The 16,348-nt window shown below is 43.2% G+C and overlaps 1 protein-coding gene across 1 annotated transcript; it reads left to right on the forward strand.

The window, feature by feature from the left end:
• Positions 1–1,932: 1,932 nt before the first annotated feature.
• On the forward strand, positions 1,933–15,471 carry mycbpap (mycbp associated protein; the record flags this gene model as incomplete). The annotated part of the gene is made up of 17 exons (XM_080463575.1): positions 1,933–1,966; positions 2,093–2,199; positions 2,332–2,509; positions 3,093–3,208; positions 3,312–3,462; positions 4,198–4,310; positions 6,226–6,344; positions 8,182–8,290; positions 9,032–9,224; positions 9,301–9,488; positions 9,578–9,724; positions 11,452–11,550; positions 11,725–11,777; positions 12,027–12,154; positions 12,242–12,360; positions 14,934–14,987; positions 15,406–15,471. The coding sequence occupies 17 exons, from the start codon at positions 1,933–1,935 to the stop codon at positions 15,469–15,471; spliced, it is 1,974 nt and encodes a 657-aa protein (XP_080319701.1).
• Between the last annotated feature and the right edge of the window lie 877 nt (positions 15,472–16,348).

Raw genomic sequence — 16,348 nt, forward strand, 5'->3', positions numbered from 1 at the left:
AAACGCAGAACTACTACACATCACCATGGCAACGTCCAAACAAAGTGACAGGAAGCATTCCCCACAATCCCCTGCGCCTCTGCCTCAGTCCACCCTCCACAGCGCTCGCTCCAGTATTTACGCACTACGGTGTGTCACGTTCCAGCTCGGTAATCGGTCTTATTCTATTTATGTTTAGCGCGTGGACCGGACCCACATCTCGGCTTGGACACAAACACGCTCTCTTATTTCTGAGAACATTTGAAATAGGGTTTAGGTTAGAAATAAGCCGTGTAGTCGAAAAGTCAAAACACCTGCCTGACGTCACAGTTTAACTTTTCTTCTTAGTTCTTAAGGGGCCTTCACTGTTAATTAACATTCCAACGACCCTTCTGGACCCCTGAAGAAGACTTGATGTTTTCAGGTCAGCTCCACCTCTCCGTGTCTCTCTGTCATCTCCTCTGTGACTCAACGTTTGTCTGTTTTCTCTTGTTCAGACCAGCAGAACTTCTCATGTTCTCCACAGAAAGTCACTTTAATGTCTCTGGACTTCTCTGGAAAACCACAATCTTTGGTTTTAATGTTGTTTTATGCTTTATGTTGGATTTTGATGTTATCGGCTGATTTTCCAATCTATATCATTTTCATGCTTTCTATCCTATTTCCTGGGGCGATAAACTGTTTATATTAATATGATTGCTTGGCCCTACAGCTAAAGTAGAAACTAACACCATGAATGAAAAACGTCACATTAACCTCACAGCTGTTAAAGTATCTGAGAACTTACATGCAAAAGTGCTGAAATATGCTTTAAAATGTTGGAAACTATATTAGGAATGAGCAGAACAACTCAAATAATTAGTATGACAATAGGTTTTATTTTGTTATATACTTTTTTTCTTAAAATAATTTATTGATCCAGTTTTTTTTTCCTTTGAATTTGTTCCATTCTCTGTGTAATAAACTGATTTTTTTATTTTTTTTTTTACAGTGCAGCACCTGTTATGTGACACTAAAGTAGTCATGATACGGCATAGTGGCTTTTTTAATGCATTTATTTATTTGAACTCCGCAGAAACCGCCGGTTCAGGTATTCAAACCATCAACCTTCAGCTGACAATCAGGATGACTGTTAAACCTCATCATTTATATTGTGGCTGTGAGCTATTCTTCATCGTACAGCATGGTCAACTCTTACCATGTTGAGAACTAAATGCACAATAACAAGGATTCTCACAGGGGAACAATGAACAAACAAACACTTTAATTAATTTCTAATAGTATTTATAAAATTACAAATTGTATAGGGAATTTATCAGGGGTCAGTACTGAAATGCAGTAATGAAAGTGATACGTGCTGATTTCTATATGTTATCTAATAAATGCAAGATCTTAAAAGTGAGAATGACAAGCAGAGAGCAGCGAGTGGGACGATACTCGACCTTCAGAGGAAGAATTGCAGCCGTTTTGTTCCCAAAGGAATTCAGAGTCAGGAAAACTGAATGGAAACATTAGAGAAAAGCCAAGGACGAATTACTGCCGTTGTGACCAAATATACACAGGAACTGTTGGATAAGAGAAACCAGACTGCACAACTGCGAATGTAGAAGTCGTCGCAGATCACAGAGGATCCATGTTGTTTCTCTTGACCGTCCTCCAGAGATCAAGATGCTGACGACTGCAGACGATCCCACCAGGAACTGCAGTCCTAAAGACATGGATATCACCAGTGAAGCAAGTTTATTTGATCTATAACCAAGTTCAATTTGTCAGGAAAAAACTTTTAACTGAATGAAATGCAAACATGTGGAACACCTTTCCAAATCAAAAAAGAAATCAATATGATGATAACATCCTTATATATATATATATATAAAGACTCCAAAGGGCCAAGAAGAAGCAGAGCTTCTGGTTTGTGGGAATCCTGTGCTGGAGACAGGGAGACGTGGAGATATGGACTCTCACTCACAGCCTGTCAACTACCCAGGTTAGTGCCATGGATTCACACTCCTGAAGAATGACCAACAACTCAAAGACGGTTCCTATTGCAGCTTTAACAGAAGTGTTGCTCGGGCTTACAGTTTGTGTTTTGTTTTCTCTCTGCTGATCCCAGGACTTCAACAACTTCAGTTTGACAACCAAGGAATGCTCCTTCCGCACAGCATCCTGGGCAGCTTAGAGGATTTCAGAAGTTACCTCCAAGCCAGAAGAGAGACCGACGTAAGTGCAGAACTTCTTTCTTCTTTACACTCCCGAAGCACTGCAAACCGACAAGCGATACAAACAAACAATGACTTTGACGTCACTGCATTTGTAACCCGAGTTCCCCTCCATTCTCCCTCGACCAATAAGTTGGTGAAGCGGATACCAAAGTCGGTGGGAGATCCACTGTCTGAGATCACAGGACGCCACCGCTCAGGAACCCGGGGGGGCGGGAACGTTCCGGGTCACGCAAACAGTGAAACCAATGCCCTGCGTCACTGGGACACACGCATGGAACAGCGACGGCGGCAGCAGAATCAATTATCTGGTGGGCAAAAGTGCATTTCAAAAGCGTTTCATCGTGAAGAAAAGATACTGATGAAAGCAGAAATACTCATTTAACTCCTTTACTAAGGACAGATTGAACGCACACACTCTGATGTGGACTCACTGCAAAAATAAAGATCACATTTTCTAACGTCTCCTGAAATATGGTGCATATCAGTCGCGTCTGGTGTACTTTCAACCGTGTAGCTGATATTCAGCTGAGACAATACTTCATTCAAGTCCACTTGTTTGCGTGTTTGAAATATTAGATAAATGCGACGTTATACAGACCGACTGTCATGTGTCATTGTCCCACGAACTTGATAAACCCGTCCTGATGTTGGGGAAGCTCACAATGATGGAAGCAGCTGATAATTCCCCTCAATGTCTGAAGGGAATTAGTTTTTAAAAATCAGCGTAAATATCAGATGCTGATTAACTCGACAAAATCTCAGTAAGAAAGTACCTGCGCTTGGTTACCTTCCACATTTGACGGGTAGATTTGTTTTTTTTAAAGCTATGAAATGGTTAAAGGATCCTTAGGGTGTGCACTCGTGTCTTATGTTTCTCTCTTTCATCTCAAGAGCTGCTTGACAGTCCAGTTGAAAATCTACTGATGAACAAAGCGAACCATTTCAGAGAAACACAGGAAGAGAAGGAAATATTGAACCAGGCGCTGCCGCTCATCCAGTCTGGTTATGTATGCTTTCCTCTCGTGTGCACAAGTTTGATAACTACATTTGAAAGCAGTTTCTCTGTAGTTTTTTTTGTTGTTTTTTTCCTTTGCGCTCTGACTTCTCAAGGGTCGCCGTGTGGGCAGTGAATTCTGGAGCTTCCCACAACGTTATGGAGATGAACTGAGTGGTATCACAGCCACTCTGACTCAAGCTGAACTGGGGAGGCGGCGAGCTGTCACACATGTGGGGCAGCCCAACCGCGTACGTCAGGAATCCGGTATGTTAGCGCTGCCTCTTAATTCCTGTCTTCAGCCTCGTTCCCACGCTCTTTCCACTGCTGGTTGAAAGTAAAAACTACCTCCAGAACAAGAACGGGGACCTGGTAAGACTCACACTCACATGGCATGCCACCTTGCAATGATAAGTTTAAATCAAGATGTTGGAGAAGAGGGGCGGGGAGTGGAGTTAGCGGTGGGCTAGCAGATGGCTAAAGGCAGCTGCAGCCCTCGAGTGTGTCTCCATGGCAACAGACGCTGATCTCCTTTGATCATTTCCATGAGGTGCCTCTCATGGGACTTTGTATGGGACTTTGTTTTTTGCAGTTTTTTGGGATTTATTCAGAAACGTTTTGCCGTTAACCTTCCCAGAGTGTAATCGATTGGTCCGTCGATGACGATAAATCACAACTGGAGATTTCATGCAATTTTGGTTAATAGTTTTTGCGAAAAGTTGGTTAAATGCATACATAATACATGCAATACATACATATAATACAATACATGCAACCCAATTAATAAATTCATGCAGACAAAAACATAACCTTCCCCCCAATTTTTCTTGGCGAAGATAATTAGGATGAATTAGAAAACAATGTGGTGCTATTTTCATTCTGTGTAGAATGAAAATATAAAAGCTGTCTTAATGTGAATAGTGACACTCATTCATTCTGGAGTCCGCTCCTGTATGACACTAATCCTGTGACTTCTGTGGGATTTGTTTTTCCATCCTGTAGGACTTCTCCATGGTGAGACGTCACATCCGGTGTCTCAGACCCGAGGCCAGAGTTTGTACCTACGGCACAAGATCGAGGAGCTCGGGGAGCTTTTATCGGACAACAGAAAGCCAGTAATGCAAATTATTCTAAACATTCATGACAATACAACCTCAAAAGTCGTCAGACTTTGACTTCGTGTAAAATGTGCATTCATCGCAAATTATTCCAAAAGTAAGTAAAATCCTTTGTCGATCTCTGTATCAAGTAAAACATGTTATAACGGACTAAGATCATTCACCCATATCAAAGTCCGAGTCACACACCACATGACCGTAACAATGTAAACACAAAGAGACAAACACATTCACACCTTTAAAGTCACCACTTAGCCTCAAACGCATTATTTTGTTTTGGGAGGACACCTGAGTACCTGTAAAAAAAAAAACCCAGACATGCACAGATAGAACAAACTCCCAGGCCCAACTTGTACTGGAACCAAAGACATTGTTGCTCTGAGGTCAGAGTCTAACCACTACAACACTGCAGGTCCAGCCGTCATCCTCTGCATATGCTGATATGTAATGTTTGTGCAGCAATGAGCCACGACAGGCTTTCTGTCAGACAGATTCAACATAGTGACACTGTCTCACCTTGTTTTTTCTAATCTTAAGCATATTCACACCATCATGTCTTGGGAGAAAGTCAATTACTGGATTATTAGTTACTGCAGCACCATTGAAACATGATGACTGTCAGCCAGGGTCCGTTGAAAATGTGTGAAGTTTTCCTCCTGAAATTGAGATAAGAACCTGAAATTGGAGTCCCACATTTTGTCTTTTGTTAAAATGACTTGTTTATCTACAATGCGTGCTTACAATGGGCATATTGTGACTAAACACAAACATCGACAGTATTATGAAACCATTCATCCCACTGAAGCTGCTCACACCCACGGGGCGCTCAGGTTGCTACAGCTGCAACCCTAATGAGTCTTTAGCTTCACACGCAGCTCGCCCAGGCACGAACACACACCGACACACTCCGACAGCTGCTCACTCATAGGAGTACAAATCTGCAAATTATACATTGTATGCTATTGCCTGTAAATCGTACAGCCGGTGCACACATGCACAGTGAGATGAAAACACAGAAAAGGTACAGTTATGAAATGTGGAGTGTGCCCAGTCATACAGACACAACATTTAGATCTGCGAGTGCCAACAGAGCCAAAAGAAAAGGGACAAACCGGCCCTGCTGCTTCTCTCTGCATCACAATGACTCCATCAGCACAAAGAGACGGTTATGAAGAAAACACTTAAAACCAAATGTACTGCTCTGCACAGCCAGTTCTCATTTTGTATTATTTACACCCCGAGGAACAGGTGCTGATTATTAGGTCTTCAAAATTCATGTTTTTTTTTTTTTTTTTTTTTTTTTTTCTGCTGCCATATATCATGCATATGCATGCACACACACACACACACAGACACACACTCTTACACACTTTGTGTTGGCAAAATGGGTGTGATATGATATGATTTGTGGTGGTGGTGACTGATGTGATCTCGGCGCCTGAAGCACCTTCTGGCACACAGAGAGAAGCAGATCGTCCCGTCAGCAGGATGATTTGTCCGTGGCTGAGTGACAAACACTGGAAGAGAGGGAGATGATGGTGACACTCAGGGCTTGTTATGAGAGAAATGTTGAGAAAACTGAGCCAAGACGTGAAGAGATTTTAGATAAGAGGGAGGAAGAGGAGTCCAGTATAACGAGTTTCCATTTACTGGTCGTCACTGCAGCCAAACCGTGTGCAATTAGTTTATCATGAAAAGGTTGAAGGACGTCGTTTGTCCACCGCTATAAGCTTCTGTGTGGGTTCCATTGAAAACTTCATTTTTCTTTTCTCTGACATCTTTAGATGTGAAACGAGGAAGAACCTTGACCACTATCCAATGCAAAGACTAACACTGAATTGAATACACATTTTGACCTGACCTCATCTTTAAAAAACACTTTTTCTTTATGTGTGTGCCAATGTTCCTGCAGGACATCAGCAGACTGGAGGTGCTTGGTTCCAGAAAGCCTTTCACGCTCATGTGTCAGAGTCCCCGAATGGAGATGGAAGAAAAGCAGAAGGAGCTCGAGGACGAGGATGAGGAGAACATGTAAGTCGTTTTTTTCTGCATTGCCAGTTCTGTTGATATTAAGACGCTGTTGTCCAATTTTTTCATGGCTGCTTAGGCCTGATCTACGAAAAGTGTGTGAACATAATGTACGAAATAACACACATTGCATTTGGCTTCATGAATAAAAATTAGACTAATGTACAGTGTGCTATATAATTAACGGTGAAAATGTCTATATTCATAACACGGGTCCATAATTGGATTTTAGGTCATTTTAACCTTTTAAAAAAAAAAACTATTCTGAGATCACTTCTGTTGCTCTTGTTTTATCCACAGCTTTGAAGATCAATTCCCATGTTGCATTTTTTTTTCTTTTCTTTTGCAAAATTAATATTTATGTTTGTTGTAAATCTCTGATGTGCTTAATGACTTCCTTGATCAACATGTCCAGCTTATCATCTTATTTCTACCGTTAAAAACACACAAAAACTATCGCGTTACCGTGCAATTTAACACCGTTTACACGGTAAATTAGACCCTATATCTTATTAAATCTGACACTGTCATCCCTGTTATAAAGGTTTCTACAGTGAATCTAAGCCATGATTAAACTGTACAAGCACGTCACTCGTTAATTCAAGAAATAGTGGTTGTGTCATATAAACCAGTCTCCAGTAACATTAAATAGGAATGTTTCAAAATGTTTAAAGCAAAGTATAATGCATGTGTTCCCCACCACTAACAGAAACAAATGTTCACTGAAATTCTCTTGTGAGGTTCGTATGCTAACTGTATTTTACGGATGCATTTTGTCTGTTTTGTAAGTATTTATGGATAAAATAGATTACCTCGGGTCTACTTACTGTGCTTCCTTCTCATTTATATTTTCTTGCCTATGTGGGTAAATCTTTATGCTTCTCCTAAACCAACCTGAGTCAGTATCCAATCACCTGTTAAACAGCGTCATAGCAGAGCAGTGCTGAACTGTTAATGCCATGCTATCTGCCACTACAGCTGGGTGTAATTCCTAGTGGGCCAAATCCCGTCATGTTTTATGTAAGGGGGTACAGACTGATAAACTGGAGTCAAACTGGTCTCCTTCGTGAGGACATTTCTAGTGCTGTCAATCGATTAAAAAAAAATTACTAATTAATTGCTGAATTTTCTGTAATTAATTGAGATTAATCGCATTGTTTTTCTACTGAAGACTGAAGCTTGTGATGGATATTTATTAAGGGAAAACCACGGAATTAATGTCGACTCAACACAGAGACTATATTTAAAATCAAAGACTATTTTTGTAACGGCTTTTAGCTTTTGGTGAAACTGTTTCTCTCTCCGGCAAACCTGCTGATTTGCTGCAGAATTACTTCTGTGGTCGTTAAATTCGGCTTTACAAAGTAAAGCTAATGACTTTCACTTTCAGTCAATCAGGTACCTTTTTAAAGTGAAACTTTCTGCCCTAATATTATTTCACTCGGTATTGAGCTGCTCTGTAGTCACGGTGCTGCGCCCAGAGACGCTGCACATGCTGCTGCTCCGGTAAGGGATTAAAAAAAAAAAATTAAAAAGAAAGGAAGTAAACAAAACTATGTTAATTACATAAAAAAAAATTTTTTACGAATTAAACGTTTCAAATCAATTGATTAAATTAACACGTTATTTTTGATAGCACTAGAAATTTCCCGAGTAAAACATTGAATTGTGAAGTTTAAGCACATTATACCGAGTCTCCATCTTTCTCTGTTTCAACCACAGAAATTGTATTGTGCAGAATCATATGAAGGTGATTGTGTTTCCACGTGGTCTCTATGTAAACTCAGTTATTTGGGTGTGTCACCGTGAAGAAGGTTGATCCTGCTCTCGTCGTCCACAGTGATTCACTGACAGACGGCCATGGCGTCCAGTTAGATGCTCTCTGCGGGCCTGCGTTGAGGTTTTGTGGCCAGCTTGCTACCTGGACTGGAAACCCTGCTATGAAACGGGTATGAAGAAGGTTTTATTTAGTGTGAATCCTTTCCTTTGAAGGCCTTTATCAGCCTTTACTCAAGTCTAGTTTATTTGAGATGTTTCTGATAATCTATACTTTCCCAGCACAAGAGAGGTGAAGAGAAGAATCCTGTCAGGTTTTCTAAATTTCCACACATGAAACGCAGCATTTTGTCCTCAATCTATCCATCTTCTATCCTGATTTTACTCAACTCGATGTCTCCGGATGCTGTATTCAATTCCAGCTTGCTGTGCGTGAAGGCAGGGCACACACTGAACAGACAAACAAACACAGTCACATTAACACACAGGCTCCAAGTCCCTTTCTAGACCGCCGTGAGAAAACCCACTCGAGCTCAGGGAGAGCGTGCAGCTCCACACAGAAAGCCCCGACTTGAACCAGAGATGCGTATTTGCATTGTGAGACGACAGTGCTTGACCACTTTTAATGTCATTGCAGCCATTTTCTTTACAGACTGACTTTCAAGAGGTAATAAAATGTAGATAGATGGATTCACCACATTAATCACAGCGATGGCAGAATGAATACCAATGTTTGGATGCTGCAGAATTGCAAATTCCACATCTAGCCTGCAAATGTGGGAATAAACAAATTCAGCAGCATGTGATTCATTCGCCTACAGAGATGCTGTGATCAGGCATTTGTTAATGAATCATGACTGTGTGTTTTGTGCCATAATTTGTTTTCTTCTCTTTCTTCGACACTCAATCATCAGGGAGAAGTGGCAATCAGCAGCACGGTGATCCTTGAGACCTTGACCGGTGAAGCAGCCACATCCCACCTGGAGCTACACAATGAAGGCAGCACCGCCATCTACTTCAACTGGCACAACCTTCCCATGAAGCACAGCTTCCGTGTCCTGCCCGCACACACAACGAAGCCACGCTTCTACTTTAATTCTTGTCCCGGTACACAGTCACACAAACATTTGATCTAACCAGTGCTGAACTGCCCTTTTGATTTCCTCTGGCTCTCCCCTCTCAGGTGTGATCTGTCCGGGTGACACACACCAGGTGGAGGTAATATTTCGGCCCGAGGAGCCAGGTATCGAAGCTGAACGTTGGCAGCTCGACACCCATCCTGTGCTGCTGCAAGGGGCTTCCATCCAGGTCACGCTGCGGGGGGTGGCGCTGCCCCAGGATCAGACCGCAGATCAGAGGCTCTTCATTGAGGTACTGCTGGGGAGGCTGAAGGACATACAGCTGTAGGACTTTCGTTGAAAGTTGCTTTTGCTTGTTTTTTCCTTGTGTTTCACGCGCAGAACAAGCTGGAGAAGGTCGTGGCGGCAAAAATGTGTCAGTCTATTGTGGAGGAGGTGATCCTGGGGGTCCACTCCCCGGAAAGACCCAGCTCCCCCGAGGAGCGCTACATCACCGAAGAACAAAAGTTCCTCATCGAAAACCCGACGGTGAATAGCTACCGCTTCAAGAACCTTCCTTCCATAACCAAACATTTCTGTGGTGACGGAGGTTGTTGATCGATCGACAAACTCCAAGAAACCACCGGCCTTATTTCCTTTGTTCCTCCTGCACGAGGATCTTCCAGTTTCACATAGCGCTGATGTGTCACGCATTTCAGGCAGAATAATCTTTTGTTCTTGTTTATTTCAGTCTGAATCTTAGTCACACCAACTGATTCAGTGTCAGATATCTGGCACTGTAGGCGAGAGTCTGATCAGACCATGATGGCTTTCCCTCCTCAGCATCTCCCTTTATTTCACTTGAATCAGAATTATTGGCAATAATAAACAATAATGAAATGACAAATGATGATATCTAACACCTGTCCGTGTTGCCTCACAACAGAGGCGTTGCTTTACCATGCAAACCCAGCTTTAACTGGTTTTATTGAAACATTAGTCAAATTGCCATTGAGTCAATAAAGGAGAAAACTGATAAGTTGACTCACTGATATATATATATATTTAGATACTCTGACGTGGTCCTGTGTTTTTATCAGGATGGTACAAAGATGTTGTTATCCATCAGTTCGTAACATGAGCCTTTGTTCAGTTCATTGGCCACTTACATCCTGAGTGGGCCAGACCGGTAAAATAGTCACATAACAACCTTTAAATTTAAACTTTAATGGTTTTCTTTGCTGTGGTCCAGAGTATACGTGATGAAAATCGCTATTTTCACAAAATCAAACAATTAACCTTCTTGTGTAAAATAATGTGAAATATAAAAAAACTTCAATAGCTGGTTCATTATGCAGGTTTTTACAAACTGCCCCATTCCGATACCTCAGCTTGGGTCTCAGTGTTGTGTTGTCTGGCTACTCTTAAGAAATTTGTTAAAAAGCCTTTTTCTGTGCCGGCTTTGGGCCACAGACCTTATGTTTAACTCTTCTGGTTAAGATCATCATTTGATTATATTAGTGTTTCGCTATAGATATTTTGGAAAATTATCCTTTTTGGTTGATCTTTGATGTAATTGTTCAAAGCGTTTCAAAGAAAGATTGATATCATCTTTAATAGAAACGAAAACAGTCAATACAAAATGATTGAAGGAAGAGTCTGAAAGAAAGAGAAGTGAATCAGAAAACAATGTTAAACAGTAAGATGAAATATTACAATGACAAAACAATCTTAGTACAACTGACAAAAAAATAGATAAAAAGTCATTTAAAGCTCCTGAAAGATCAAGACAACAACAACAAGGTAAAACTGGTAATAAGAACCAGGTGAAACATTTAAAACACAAAATTTAAATAAAATATTAATGTGACAAAGAAAAAAAAAATCCAAAATTGAAAAACAGATTAGAAATTCAATTATGACCCGAATAAGTAGTAGAGAGGAAAAAGAAAATAAATATCTCGAAAACAACATAAAAAACATATTTGAATGTGATTATAAAGCAACATGAACATTTTAGTTTTCCTTTCAGTTGGCATGTTATTGTCTGTTCCCACTGATACTGACCATCCATCCATCCATCCATCCATCCATCCATCCATCCATCCATCCATCCATCCATCCATCCATCCATCCATCCATCCATCCATCCATCCATCCATCCATCCATCCATCCATCCATCCATCCATCCATCCGTTCAGGAGAGCAGCAGTGAAACAGCACCAAGTGTATTTAAGGCCTCAAACTGAAAGTATTTTCTCTTGCCAACTTTCAGTTGCCGTTTGTTCATGAGTCGGTGCAGAATCTGAACCGACTGTGGCAGGAAGTGAGTCCGGGACACTCCTGGGACATGTCGGTTGACACTCTCCGACAGGTAAAAACAAAAGACCGATCCATAATGTTGCAATGGACAAAAGCAAAACGAATTTCTTCCTTTACTTTATGTATTATTCTTGAGGCGGTGCTGTCTGTGCCTGATGAAGAACCAACCGGGGGCTGTCTCACCAGAGAGGAGGGGTTAGCACGGATGAACTCTTTGCTTCTGCAGCTTTCTGAATCCTCTGGACCGAAGCACCACCGTCTACCAGCGAGCACTATGGGGTGAGGCATGAACACATTCACTCCGTTTTTCAACAGTCCAGAACCTCCAGTGTAGCTCTCTCGGAGTGACACCGACCAGTCGGTATCGGGTGTCTGGAGCCAAGCTCAAGGGCAGTTTGTTGTCCCGGACCTTCCCTTCTCATGAGTCATGTAGCTCTGCTTCCATAACATCTTGCGCTGCAGTACATTACACCTGCTCCACCAGTGAGCAACCTGAGCCTCGCAGTGAAGTGTTGGTGCCCCCTGCAGGCAGCAGCTGATGAAGAGGCTGCTGGAAGGGATGGCGGATGAAGCATCGCAGCTCAGAAACCTGCTGGGCCTCCCACTGAGCGAGACGTGGGCTGATAGGAGCGATCGATCCATCACCTCTGACTCTGGTAGGACTCACACACTTTGGCCCAGACATGAAGTGATCGGTGGGGTGATGGATTTGTGTCGTTTTCACCTTGTTTTTACACCATCAGTTCTGTCTGATGCAAGCAAAGATGAAGAAAGTGAAAAGAGGGGGCGTGGGGTACGAGCCACATTTAAAGACGACAACATGCAGAAGTCCAAGTCCCCCATTGCTGAAAGGTCTGTTCAGGTGAGAAGAATCTATAACTGGAAGAATTATCTGTGTGCGTGTGCGTGCCTGCGTGCGTGCGCGCGTGCGCGCGTGCGTGCGATTATGACCGAGCCAAACATGACTAATATTCCTCACCACTGTGATGGAGAATCACAACACATTCAGCCACAGAGTGGCAGCAGAGTCTTAACATGAGTTTACCTTGGAAGATGAATACATTGCATGTTCTGTGAGAATCACTTCAGCTGACCCAGACATGAATCACCTTCTTCCAGCAAGCTGTTAGTTCTGCACTCGTCTTCTGTCAGTCAGCAGGCTCCTGTTGCTGTGTTACTACGGACCGTCTCCACAGTTTGGCCGACGACTGGCTCGTTTTCAGTGACGCTTCCATCTGCAGAACCAGGTTCTGATGGCCTGGCATACTGTTTAACATTTCACAGCTATTAGAAACTGGATTCCTTCAGCTACTAAGGCTTTAACCAAGTATCTGTATCCTGTGTTTATTAAATGTCCTCTGTGATGTTATTGTTCTGAGAACACAAGCTGCTGGGCCATAGTGGTGTAACACCTTGGTTGGTCACTCCATTATCAACCATCCACAGCTTTTCAAAATGAAACCAGAAATGGACTTCGATCTGTACGGCCACATATTTTGCCGACTGATTTTCTCGTCTGTGTGATGGTTGACTCATATGAAAAGGTACAGCCTGTTGCTTCCAGGGTGCCATGGTAACCCAACACTGTGTGAAAAGGTGCTCCTGCTCCTGGACTGTGTGAGGTATTAGCTCCTGGACTGCTCCAAGCCAACGAGACCGACTCATTACATCAGCTGAAACAGCGCAGGGCACGTCATGGATCCTATCAATCAATATGTCTTCGTGCCAATCGGTGGCACATGAGGCCGCATCAATCATGGACTCAACACTGACCAATCTGCCTCGTCCCTCATGCTGGTGCATTAACTGTTTGCTCTTTCAAACCCCGCTTCATTACTTTTTCATAGGAGAGCAAGAGACAAGGCAAAAGACGAGACGAGGTGGGAAAAAGCTCAAGGGCGAAGCCGGGGAATGAGTTGCTGGTCGATGCTCGTTCAGAGGACATCAGTGAACGAGCTCCAGACGAAAACCAAGTGAAACTCATTTACACAAGGCTTCTGCACAAGAGGGCAAGTACAGAAATATCTTATGATATATTGTTGGGTCATTTACTTAAATATTCCAAGCAGCATTTTTTACTCTGAGCACACTTTAGAAAGTATGGTGGATTAAGTGACTGATGATTTCACTGGGATTAATTGGTCTAAAGCAGGGGTCTAAACATAAGGTCTGTGGGCCCAAACCGGCCCATAAACGCTCCAATCCGGCCAAACCAGCAAGTAAATTGTAAAAATTTCAAAGCAAACATAGATTTCCTAGATACAAATCCTAGGCGTAGCGAACACGAGACTGAGACGTGAGCTGAGATGTCGGTGATGCTGCTATGAAAGCTAGTAAAACCAGCATTAGTCTCAAAGCCATGCCGTCACACTGAGTTTGTAAAAGTACCCAGAATGCTACAACTATAACAGTCGTTTGGACATTTGACTGTATTTTCCCACAGAACTTTTCATTAAAATTGGCTTTATGTTGAGATTGTGGTAATTTTCCATTGGAATTGTGAGAGTATCAACATTTTTATCACGTATAATCTGCACCACAACGAAACAACAACAACAAACATTTAAAGTTTAAATTTAAAGTTTATTATTGCACTATTTTACCGGTCCGGCGCACTCAAGATGAAGTTGGCCCCTGAACTGAAATGAGTCTTACACTCCCGTTCTGGAGGCTTTACGACTTTTCACCAAACCGTTGATCGATGAGAGAAGCAGACACACATAAAACGATAAAATCATGTTGCACAGGTTATTTTCACTGTTAAGCCTCATCATGTTGCCTTTCAGTGAAGCTGCAGACCCCCTCCTTAAGGCAAGCACACAGCTCTGTTCACACCTGTAAAGCAGTTAGTGATACTGACTAACCTCCAAGGCTTCTTTTTGGACTGTGTAATGCACATCACATGCAAAAACCCAAAGAAAAAATCCCCCCAACTGCACCTAAACTGTAGATATTCTCACTGTGAGGCAAGAGCGGGTATGACTACTGAACATATCATGAAATGATCATTATCAGTAATAAGTGCTGAACACACAAAAAAAGTCCATATACTCAAAATGGCAGGATTAGAAATCCGAATTGATCCTGAAAAATTCACAAAAACTGGATTATTGGCTGAAGGTTTGATCGAGGGAGAGAGAAAGCACAAACACATTAACATCCTCTGTTTCTCACAATGGCAACATTAAGACATATTATGGGATGTTCATCTGTTTTAGGGTCTTCATGTGTGTTAGTAGTGAGTTGATAATTTTAATATATTTAATCATAGTTTCTTCATTGTAACAGCAGGTTGGGGTTTTCATGCTGTTTCTATATTAAAGCGGAACTAAGCTGAAGTCCTCATCCACAAAACCAACCTTTTTATTTAACATATGAAAACAGCGACCCCACATACTGAATGAGTGTGTGATTCTTTTATTATTAATTTTCCAGGTTTATGCTCTGGTGGAGGACTTTGTGGACTCCCTCTGTGACCTGGTGGACGAGGTTAAATCGGGAGATGAAGCAGACGCGCACCAGCTCCATGAATTGACGCATGCGACGCGGGCACAGTTTATGTAAACTGACGTCGAATGTGATTCATGCCGTCGTGAAATTAATAAACTGTATTTCTCTGGCACGGCGGTCCGAACTGATTCGTGTTTCCCTTTCATTGACCGTTCCTTGGACGATTGCGCGCCGCTCACCCCACGCGCTCCTGTCACCGCCCCGCCTCCCGTTACGCTCCGGGTTGTGATCGCTGTGCGTGCCTGGTCTGCCGGGTGCTGTGTGCGTGCGTGTGTGGACGGTGCTGAAGTGAGAGAGAGAGAGAGAGAGAGAGAGAGAGAGAGGCTGAGTGAGCCGTGCGCCGGGGCTTTATCCTTGTTCTATGCGGATTTCAGCGCTGACGGTGCGGCTCGTGCAGGCCGGGATTCAGGCGCTGGAGGCGCCTGCGCTGCGCTCTCCTCACGCCTGCTGGAGACTGGACTAGATGCGGAGGGATAACTGCGGTCCCATTTGCTTAACCGATCCCAGGAGGGGGGTGGGGGGTGGGGGGGGATATTGACGTTGGAGATTTTGGAGAGGAGGAACAGGAAAGGAGGAGAGAGGCGATGCTGCTCCGCGCCCAGGACGAGGGATGAACAGCGGACATGGTGAGAGGCGTGTTGTCGGTATCTGTAGCTCACTGTCCAGTCTGTCCTCTCGTCTTTCTACCAATTTAAGACAGCTCCTGCTACACATGGCACGGGGAATCCACCGCAGGAGGGGGCGTGTGTGTGTGTGTGTGTGTGTGTGTGTGTGTGTGTGTGTGTGTGTGTGTGTGTGTGTGTGTGTGTCGGGGGGGGGGGGGCAGATCTGGGAAACATTCCCAGAGTTAATGTCCCTTTAACTGAGAATCTGCTCGTTTGACCTCGGTATTCACCTGCTCCATGCGGTCATCATCATCTGGGTTTCAGTTTCCAACTCAAAATACTCACGACCGCTTCCACAACGCGCCTGCGCAGCCTCAAACGTGGACGACGCGGTGACGCACACCAGCCGCTTCATGCATCAAACCTCCGCTCCTGAGTGTAGTATTCTGACAAACGCCATGCATGAAGCTTTCTGTTTGAATGATACACACACACACACACACACACACACACACACACACACACACACACACACACACACACACACACACACACACACACACACACACACACACACACACACACACACACACACACACACACACACACAGCTGGCTCCCTGGAGATCTGAGCATCACCACTTGTGACCATCTCCATGCAGCCGGTGTTGAATTAGTAAATGTGGCCCACAGAGGTGTAGTTTGAGTTGCTGCCTGCGTCCATGAGTCATTTAAA

Source organism: Lipophrys pholis (genome assembly GCF_963383615.2).
Source record: "Lipophrys pholis genome assembly, chromosome: 5".
Lineage (NCBI taxonomy): Eukaryota > Metazoa > Chordata > Actinopteri > Blenniiformes > Blenniidae > Lipophrys > Lipophrys pholis.